Source organism: Anolis carolinensis, chromosome 1 (assembly GCF_035594765.1).
Source record: "Anolis carolinensis isolate JA03-04 chromosome 1, rAnoCar3.1.pri, whole genome shotgun sequence".
In the NCBI taxonomy this organism is placed as follows: domain Eukaryota; kingdom Metazoa; phylum Chordata; class Lepidosauria; order Squamata; family Dactyloidae; genus Anolis; species Anolis carolinensis.
In genome coordinates this window covers 63,257,096-63,267,707 of record NC_085841.1, presented here as the reverse complement: position 1 = coordinate 63,267,707, position 10,612 = coordinate 63,257,096, and the positions used below count along the sequence as shown (strand labels likewise).

Below are 10,612 nucleotides of genomic sequence, written 5' to 3'. Positions count from 1 at the left end.
TACCTGGGCTCCGGCCAGGCGCTCCTTCTTTGGCCTTGGGGGCTCCCGGGCCCCGCGCGATGACCCACACCCAAATATGGAGACATTCCTGTGGGTCGCCGGCCGGGAGGACGGGGCCCTCCGGGAAGAGCCTATATAAAACCCGCCGGCCCGGCTGGGAAGCCCACCGTGCAGCCGAGCTCGCCGGGAGAAGAAGCCACAGCAGTAGAAGCCGGAGCAGGAACCTAAAAGGTGAGTGACTCCCCCGCCGCTCAGCGGGATGGAACCTTCCGGCGCCGCAGGGGAGGACAGGAAGATGGGCCGCGAGGGCGACACCAATGCCGCTCAGAGGGGAGTGCCAAGCGGCAGCCCTCCAGGTGTTCTGGACTTCTGCTCCCAGGAGCCGCGGTCGAATGAAGCAACAGCTTGGAATTCTGGGAGTTGTAGTCCAAAACGGCTAGAGGACCAACCAGCAACCCACCCATCCCAAAGGCGGGAACAGAGCCCAGCCTCTTTTCCGTAGGAAGTGATAATCAGCTGCCCGGCCCATCTCTGTCGTGGAGCTGCTCTGGTTTTTGTTTTGTTTTGTTTAATTGATTCAAAGATAAAAAACAAACAGACAAAAACAAAGACAATTCAAGCATTTTTAAAAAATAATATTTAACTCTAAACGTATTACATCAAACAAAAGTAAATCTAAAACAAACCCACTCACCTAAGACACACATTAAATAACGATGTGAGGCATTGAATCTTTGCCATTTACTATGTTGTGAATGCCCCACAGGGGTGAGAAATGCGGTATTTAAATGAAATAAATAAACTAGACACAGAGCTATTACAACTATTTTTCGAAGGGGTATTTTCTTAAAGTGGGGAAACGCTTTTTCAAATTATTAATATGTGCTTATACTCTGTTTTTTCCTTCTCTTGATCGAGGCCCAAAGCAGCTCACAACATTAAAAAGTTTGAAGCCCTCAGTCAAAGAAATATTAAAATAAATTTTAATATTTATGTCTGGGCCTCCACCCCAAATAAATAGAACTTACAATTATGAAAACAAGCCCACTAAAATTATTTTTTAAGTTACACAGAAGAGTTTAAGTAGCCAGGTTTTTTTTTTTTTCATGTCAGAAACAACTTGAGAAACTGCAAGTCATTTCTGGTGTGAAGAGACTTGGCAGTCTGCAAAGGTGTTGCCCAGGGGACGTTTGGATGTTTGATGTTTTACCATCCTGTGGGAGGCTTCTCTCATGTCCTGCATGAGGAGCTGGAGCTGACAGATGGGAGCTCACCCCGCTCTCCCTGGATTCTAACCGCCGACCTGTCAGTCAGCAGTCCTGCCTGCACAAGGGTCTGACCCATTGCGCCATCAAGGGCTCCAAGTAACCAGTGAAAAGTCTTTGAAAGGAATATTTCATTTAGTCATTCAAAACTTAAACTTTATTCAGAAGGGGTTCCAAGCCCTGAGACCTCCAGATGTGACTGAACGCCCACGTCCCAACTGACCTCACCTGCATAACTAATAGGGGTTGAATGCTGGGACCTGCAGTCTGGTACCATTTAGAGGGCCAACGGGTCTCCCCACCCTGATGTAGGAAATGTCTTGTGAGAGGAGGAAGAGCTAGAATTGAATGTAAGCAAATTGTAAATCCCTGGAATTAACAAGTTATCTCATCATTTGAGACATCTTCGTTCCACTGATGTTTACAATTGAATGGTAAAGTTATTAAAGATCTATCTGTATTTTGCGAACTTATATAACATAGATATGTGGTGACTGAGAACCTTCCGGTGTTTTTTGTACTGGGTGTGAAGCTACAAACATGGACCAAATTATATCACCATTGGATCATCCTTGAAAGTATAGGCAATGTATTTGAAAACACATCTAGGTATATACATGTGGTATTTGCATGTTGGCCAAATAATATAGGAATCTAGGAAAAATGAGTGGTCTATCCAACTCTAAAAAGGAAATTGGATTTTAATCTGATCCCACAAGCAGCCTTTCGCCTCAGTTGAAATCTGAAACTTGCTTAAAAATAAGTCCTGTTGAACTGAGCATAACTTAGTCCTGAGTGGACGTGCATTGCTTTGCACTATAAAGCTGCATCTTTAAGCCTATTGACTTTGGAAGTTATCCCTATTGAAGTAAATTGGACTTAATTATGAATAAAGATGCTTAAGCTACTCAAGCCCAAGTATTTTAATCTGCCTGAGCTAAGGATTCAGCTGTTTTGTGGTATTTGAGTTTGCCAGGTTTCATGATCAATAGAATAAATAAATGAAAGGTGAAGCAAAGGAAGGTTTATTTGGTATCCCACATGGAATGCATTCCCTGGGGTTACCTTGCCTGTTAAAGGAAAAAGCAGTGGCAAATCACAGTGCCTCTGTCCTTGGCTGCCCTTTCTGGCTACAGCAGACGGCTGCCAGACTTCTGTCGATTAAAATTCTCCCAGTCGCCTCTGGCTCATAAACTTCCATGGCTGGTGCCTGTTGCCCCTTGTGAACTCTTCTTCTTGCTTCTATTCTCCCTCCAGAAAGCCGACACCATGTGTGATGAGGATGAGACCACCGCGCTCGTATGCGACAACGGCTCCGGCCTTGTGAAGGCTGGCTTCGCCGGGGACGATGCCCCCAGAGCTGTATTCCCCTCCATTGTTGGCCGCCCCCGTCATCAGGTATTTTGACCCTTCTGCCAGCTGTGCCCCTCTCCAGTGGTAGACAGGCCAACAGGTGCAGCTTATGTCATTTGAGCTCTTGTTTCCCTAGAGAGCCTGAACTCTGACTCGGATAAAGGAATGAATATGCTAGCTGAGCGATAGCATTCCACTTTCTTTCCCTTTTTTCTTTTGAAATCCTAAATTTAAAAGAAACACACACACAGAGGCAAAATATGGTCTTTTATTTTGCCTCTGGTTGCAAAATATCTTGAATTAGTCCTGTTCAGCAGAGCTGTGATTTTTGTTAAGTGGCATTCCTTGGGCAGGAAAGTCCATCCTAGTTCATGCATTTATATTGTTTTGGATAAAAAGGGACCATCAGGTTCCATAGATGGACTGTCACAATGTACCCCAGGAGTTAGATACCTTGTAGAAGACCTTTTCTGTAGCTGCTCCCAGGCTCTCCAACCCCTTCTCTAGAAAGGTTAGCTTTAGAGAGGTTAGTGAACTGCCCTCCTAAATGTGTCCAGTGTAGCTTCTGTTTGTGGTTTCCTTCAGAGTGAAAGAAAGTTCTCAGAGCCGTAACAAGAATAGCCTGACAGCTCAGTGCAGATAGTAGCCAGATAGTGCAGATAGTAGACTGGCCACTTTCTCATCCCCTTGGGAAAGGCTGAACCTTTTCCTACTTCCTTCCCAGGGTGTCATGGTGGGTATGGGTCAAAAAGACTCCTACGTAGGGGATGAAGCTCAGAGCAAAAGAGGTATCCTGACCCTGAAGTACCCCATTGAGCATGGCATCATCACCAACTGGGATGACATGGAGAAGATCTGGCACCACACCTTCTACAATGAGCTCCGTGTGGCCCCTGAGGAGCACCCCACCCTGCTCACTGAGGCCCCTCTCAACCCCAAGGCCAACCGTGAAAAGATGACCCAGATCATGTTTGAGACCTTCAACGTCCCTGCCATGTATGTGGCCATCCAGGCTGTGCTGTCCCTCTATGCCTCTGGCCGTACCACCGGTGAGTGCCATTATCAGGAAGGGAAGGAGGAAGAAGTATGAGTGTCAAGGGAGCCCCACAAGTTAGCATTACTCTCATACAGGATGAACCACTCACAGTCCCACCATAATAGGAGGGATCTAATCACCAAGGAAACGACAAAACACCTCTGAATATTCCCTAGGCCTAAGAAAATCCTATGAAAGTCATGGGGGTCTCCATATTTCAATGGGCAAATTGAAGGCTCATACACATGCACACCAATGAGGATTTTAGCTAGATAAAAATGCCTTAGTGCAAATGCCTAGCTAGCTTTTTATTAACTACATTGACTGGCAGTTACTCTCGGGAATTTCAGATAGTAATCGTTGACAGCTTTGCCCACTACGTTAAGAATTGTTCATACTCTTATACAGACTGCCGCTATGTCTCCTACACACCTCCACTACTATCTGACTATTATAGCCCACCAATCAGATGAAGAAAAACAATCTCTAATACAGTGTAAGGAGCCCTCCACACACATATATACACTTAATTATTAGCTGAAACACTCACTAAAGAAAAAGAAAAGTTGCCTGTTGGCACGGTCTGTATTTTGCCTAATTCATGTATCAGCAATTATCCTCCTCATTGCTGCATTTGTTGTGTGTACATCTGAGAGTGCCAGAGGTCTGTTGCTTCTGTCATTAACATTTGTGTCAATTTCATTTTACCTTCTGTAGGTATTGTGCTGGACTCTGGTGATGGTGTTACCCACAATGTGCCCATCTATGAGGGTTATGCTCTCCCACATGCCATCATGCGCTTGGACTTGGCTGGTCGGGATCTCACTGACTACCTGATGAAGATCCTGACTGAGAGAGGCTACTCTTTCGTCACCACTGGTAATTAATGCAGCCTCCACCATCTTTATCAGGTGGCCTTGCTCTCCCTTGCATTGATTTAGACAGGTCATTCTACCCTGTAATTGGTATTTGTTTCTCGGAGAAATTATTATTGTTGTTGTTGTTGTTGTTGTTGTTATTATTATTATTATTAGCCACTTTTTCTCTCTTAAAAAGGTCTAAAAGTGGCAAACAGTCCTAAATAGAATGGATAATTTAAAACATAAAGCTTCTAAACACTAAAATAGAATTAAACCTAGACTTTAATGGGTGTCTATAGAGTATTTTAAGGCAGTCATTTGGCTCTGCTATCAAACACAAGATGAGTCTGGAATCTCATGCCTCCGGGTCTGAACATATCTCCACTTGGTGGCTAGCTACTCAATGGAACCATAAAATCAAAACTCACAGAAAGCCCAGATCACGCTGTTGACTTCATTCTCCCTCTAGTGGTATTTGTATCCATCTATCTTTTCACTCCCAACTAGATGCTCAGGGGAAGGCTCCTCTTCTGGCAGACTGCTAAATTCTTCTTCTTTTACCCTCTGACAGCTGAGCGTGAGATTGTCCGTGACATCAAGGAAAAGCTGTGCTACGTGGCTCTGGACTTCGAGAATGAGATGGCTACCGCTGCCTCCTCCTCTTCCTTGGAAAAGAGCTATGAATTGCCTGATGGGCAGGTCATCACCATTGGTAATGAACGTTTCCGTTGCCCAGAGACCCTCTTCCAGCCATCTTTCATTGGTATGTTCCTCTCAAGCCTTTCCTCCACTCACTCAAAGATCTCTTTTCTATGGACTTTTCTGCAGAAATGTGCTGCAGGTAGTTTCATTCATCTCTACTGTTTTATCTTTCTAATGTCACCAGGTATGGAATCAGCTGGTATTCATGAGACAACATACAACAGCATCATGAAGTGCGATATTGACATCAGGAAGGACCTGTATGCCAACAATGTCATGTCTGGTGGTACCACCATGTATCCCGGTATTGCTGACCGCATGCAGAAGGAAATCACTGCTCTGGCTCCCAGCACAATGAAGATCAAGGTGAGTTTCATTCCATGATATCTATATAAATGGCATTGGACATCCTATGGATTATGACTAAGACTTAAAACTTAAGGCAACAACATGCAGCCAGTCTTTATGTTTCAAGGAATCTCCAGATATGGAAAATAAGAGAACACAGCCGTTTCATTCTTTCTAACATTAAAGAGTTCTATTTTCTAGACTGTAGACCCAACAAAATCAATACAAATACAGTTTAACTAAATCTGAAACCAACCCAAATAAGCCAATGATACTGATACCTAAGCCTCACTAAAATCTTTGGAACTTAACTCTGACCAATTCCATTGCTTTTTGTGAGATCTCAATTTAAATTCTATGTTTCTAGACTGGCTCCATTGTTTTCTACTTTAGTTTTTGAATTTACCAGGATTTATTTTGAATAATTAACGAGTTCCCAAGCCACCACCTTATGTTTTACAAAATATAATTTTCCTCTGGGAGAGCTCATTTTACATGCTCTCTCTTTGGAAAATAACATAATCCAAGTGATATCACCTAATTTCCTATGGGACTGTAATACAGTACTAGTGGCAACCATCAGTTATGGTAATAAAGGATGGAGGAGGGGGCTTTATTGTAGGGAGCTGGGTGGATGCGTGTTCCTGGGCACTTTTCACATATTTCTCTCTTAAACTTATTCAAGTAATTACTTCTCTAGTGATAAGAAAGGTATTGATCAGAGCTCAAGAAATTACTTTTTAAAAGTAACTTGTGCTACTGCTTCTTTTTTCATTTTTAAAAGCCATGCTATAATTGATTATAGAATGATGTAAAACGTGGACAATTCCTCACATATTCTTTTTAAAATACTTCTTTAAAGTAGCCAGTTTGTTCATCTTGTAGTGAAATGTTTACCCTCCTTATTGGGTTTTTCTACAAAGAAGAATAATCTTTTACAGCTGAGTATGTTGCATATGATTTACTGCTTTACAGCTCTGATGTTCTTTAATCGTTAGTTAAAAGGTTCAGAATTCCTTCTAGGGAATTCCATTGTCACTGAGCAGCTCTCTTTGTATTCTCTCTTCCTCCTGCTGCCACACACTTTCCAACTTGACCTTCCTTTCTGCCTTCCAACAGATCATTGCCCCACCAGAGCGTAAGTACTCCGTCTGGATCGGTGGCTCCATCTTGGCTTCCCTGTCCACCTTCCAGCAGATGTGGATCACAAAACAAGAATACGATGAAGCCGGCCCATCCATTGTCCACCGTAAATGCTTCTAAACCTGTTTACAGAAAGGATCACCATTATTATTACGTGCTAACTACTCTCAGGATGACGACATTGTGATTTGCAGGGTGTTGAACACCTGCAGTGGCCATGTTAACGTTCTATTTTGTAACAATGTCTTTGTAACCGTTGCTGCAGATGCCATGTGACACTGAGTGTATGTAAAGTGTACATAAAATTAATTTATTTTACCTCATTTTGTTATTTTTCAAGCCATGCCCTGTGGAAGGAAACCAAAAAAAGAAAAAAACTTCAAGAAGCATTAAATCATCAGTCATTCTGTCATGCCCCAATACAGCTGGCTTTGGTGTGATTTATTGCTCTCTCAAATGCTGTGGGTTGTAAAATTTTAACTACTCTTTCTGGCTTTTCTTTTAAGTGAGAAGGAGGGAATGAGTGCTGCAATAGTGTTACTACATGGTCGCCATTTAGTGTTACTCAATATCCTACCAGTGTTGTATCACAGAAAGACTTCCGTTTCCAAAAATTCCCAACACACATGGAATCAAGGAAATTTTGGTGTCTATGCCTGCCATGTTACACAAAGAAAGAAACCAACTTAGTGTCCTCAAAATCACATTCTACAAAGGTGCATGTTAGCAATACTCAGGGGCAGAACTCCTTGCCAAGAGAAAAGTTTTTTACCTAAAGAATTCCAAATTCCAATGTAAATATATCCACAGCTGCCTTGCACTGCATCAAACCAACACTTCCACCAAACTATGCTGATTGATAGAAGCCGGCAAAGGCCCATCCAAGCTATGCTATGTGAGATGCTTTAGTGCAAGTTGTGCCAAGAACTGAACCTGAAATATTAGTGCGTCCTCAGCTTTAGTACTTTCTTCAGTTACTCAGTGTCAAAGCTAGCTGTGCCAAGGCCCTAAAATACCCTAGAGGTCAGGGCAGATTAGCACAGTATGCTTGACTTGCAAGGAGATTCTCAGTCCCCATCTGTTGACTCCTCCATGCTTTCAAAGGAGTTTCATGAGAAATTCTCACTTTCCAGTTTTACAGTAGTTCATTAAGTGGATGTCTAAAGTTGCATAATCATGTTTGCTTTGATTGAAAACTTTCCATATCTCAAGGACACTGAGCAAAGTACAGTAATGTCAAGAGTCTAAACTGGGCAAAATAACTCACACTCTTGGCTATATTAAGGGGAGTATATTTATTCGAGATCATCTTACCACTCAGCTCTCAGTTATCTCTTCCTCATCTTCAGTTTACTAGCCTTGCTATCTCTCGATGAGTTGGATTACAACTCCATTAAAACCCAATCGCTATCGTTAATAGCCAGGATTATGGGACTTAGAGTCCCTTTGGAAACCACCAGATTGACCGTTCTCAGACATACAAGGATGCATAATAAAAAATCCTAGAAGTTTGTTTTCATTCATAAACTCAAAAAGAAATTCCCACCTTTTCCCAATCAGGATGGAACTGCCCTGCCCACTCTTACTATATAGTAACTGGTCTAACCCAGTCTCGTACCCCATACATTAAGCTTTGAAAAATTACATTTTAGACTGTAAGAACCACATCCCTTTGGCTGTGCTGGTGGGGGAATTCTAGAAGCTACGGTCCACAAAGGTAATTTTGATTATCTTCCTAGAATACCTGGTGTTAGCATCTAGTAGGCAGGTAAAAACATGGCTTTGTAGCTGCTGGGGAGGAGGGAAGAGCACAAATGGGCCGTGCCCAGGTGATGACAGCCAGACTAGCTGTCTCTCGGCTGAAAGCCTGCATTCAGCTCCTTTGCAGTACAACTGGGCAGTCTTCACATGGTGGCAGGATCTTGGCAGCTTAGCCTTAGTGCGTCAGACACGAAGCAGAGAGCAGGTGCAGCACACAGGCTCTGGGCCAGAGGAGACTAACACAAGGATGCACTGAGTGAAACCAGCCAGGATTGTCATGCTTAGTGATGAATCAAGTCAGCTTTTTGAAATGCCTTACTGAAAAGGTTGCATATAACAGATGTCCAGCGACATAAAGTTGGAAACATGATACTTTCAGAAAGCTTAGTGTCTGTTGTATGTCAAAGGAGCAATTAAATAATATTGCTGTCTCGACTTAATTTATTTTCATCTCAATGAGAAGAGACTGGTCCCTGAAGAATCTAGGCTCTTCTGTCATTCCTGTTCACTTCAACATCTTATTCTATTGGAAATTTTCCTAATGTTATGCTCTTTTATGCCTTTTCAGAAAGCAATATAGAATATGCAGAATTGGTAAATATTTAATACACATGACAGCCAACCAACTCTGGCAAACTGGAAAAAAAACCCTGGGGCTTTTACAGTGTTGGCTGAAAGCCAAACAACTTTGAGAAACTAAAAAAAAACTTGTGTTGGCTGAAAATGTTATCTTGTTATGTTATGTTATTGCCTCTAAAAAGTATGCCTTACAATCAGGATATATTCTCAAATATATTAGAGCACTGATAGAAATCATATTTGATGTTGTACTAGTATAATACAGAGAACTAACATTATTAGCATGGTGTTTCTTTTTTTAAAAAGAGGAATAACTTCTATGAATGCTCATATCAAGGTAAAATTAAAAATTCATGACAAAATAGTAACCTAAGCATTGTGTCAGGAGCCCTTAAAGTTGGCTTTAACACATGCTGCTTTGCTCAGACAACATTCAGCTCAAGTGTGACTGCCTCTCTCTAACTGGAGGAGGAAACTGCTGAGAAAGGAGGAAGGAAAGCCTTAGCACAACAATCTACATAGAGATTTAGATATAACAAGAAGTGAAAGACTAGCAATTGTCTATCTTGCATGCATGCAGAGACTGAAATCAGTTCAGTTAACTTACTATTAAAACATTGGTGTTTTAAAATCTAGTATCCTGCGAGCGAGTCATTTTCTCCTTTAAACTGACAGAGACTGGGCTCCCTGAGTTATATGCTGATCCAGACTGGCGCAGGTTAATGAACTGTGTCAAAAAGTGTGAAGGTGGAAAATTGACTTCTTGAGAAAGATTAGCTGCTGCAGTTCCACTGCAGGGCTGGGAAGACTTCGTGCAAAAGAAAGGACACAGCTTTATTTCATTCTGGCTTAATGTCCTTCGAAAACTCTAAATCCTTTGGAGGGGGGGGGGTCTATGTTTGACAACAAGGGCTGACTGTAGACTTAACAGGCAGGCATGTGTCACCTCATCCCATTGGTGTGAGAGGTATGATGCTGTTATTTAAATTAGAATGGCTATTGCTAAATTCGCATCTGATTCTACTGCAGTTTTTCAAGCCTAATTGGTTTTAATACAAATCCACAAATAGGCATGGCTTTAAAAAGTTTTAATTTATTATAACCTATTTTAATCTGCTTTTAACTTGTTGAATTGTTTCATGTGGCTTCAGACTTTAAAAATTATATCATTGTTTACATGGTTTTAAGCTGATTTTATTATATGGTGCTCTGAGATCTTGAAACAGAGGCCGGGCTATAAATACTTGAACACATAAATATTTAAATTAAAACAAATCAAATCAAATCTATACATAGAAATTAAGCACATGCAGGTTTTGTAGAGGATCACGTCCTCCTTTGTGTCCTTTTGGCAATGCCTTAAGTGGCCAGACCAAGCCCCCTTCTAAGAGCCAGCAGAGGAGCAACTGCAAGCCACTTGCTGGGCCTCTCACTGCCAAAAGGAACATTCAGATCCCCCAAACGGTTCATTGGCCAAGACTGAAAAAGCAATTGGCCCCATCCATCACCCAAAGGAACAAAGGCATGCCAACTGCTATTCAAACAAGTGCACTGGTCCTGTTTGC

At 42.1% G+C, this 10,612-nt stretch overlaps 1 protein-coding gene across 1 annotated transcript; it reads left to right on the top strand.

The window, feature by feature from the left end:
- The first annotated feature begins 78 nt into the window (after nucleotides 1-78).
- Nucleotides 79-7,129, top strand: acta1 (actin alpha 1, skeletal muscle). Its single transcript, XM_003215815.3, has 7 exons — nucleotides 79-231; nucleotides 2,523-2,663; nucleotides 3,343-3,667; nucleotides 4,372-4,533; nucleotides 5,086-5,277; nucleotides 5,401-5,582; nucleotides 6,684-7,129. The coding sequence occupies exons 2-7, from the start codon at nucleotides 2,535-2,537 to the stop codon at nucleotides 6,825-6,827; spliced, it is 1,134 nt and encodes a 377-aa protein (XP_003215863.1). The 5' UTR covers nucleotides 79-231; nucleotides 2,523-2,534; the 3' UTR covers nucleotides 6,828-7,129.
- Nucleotides 7,130-10,612: the final 3,483 nt, after the last annotated feature.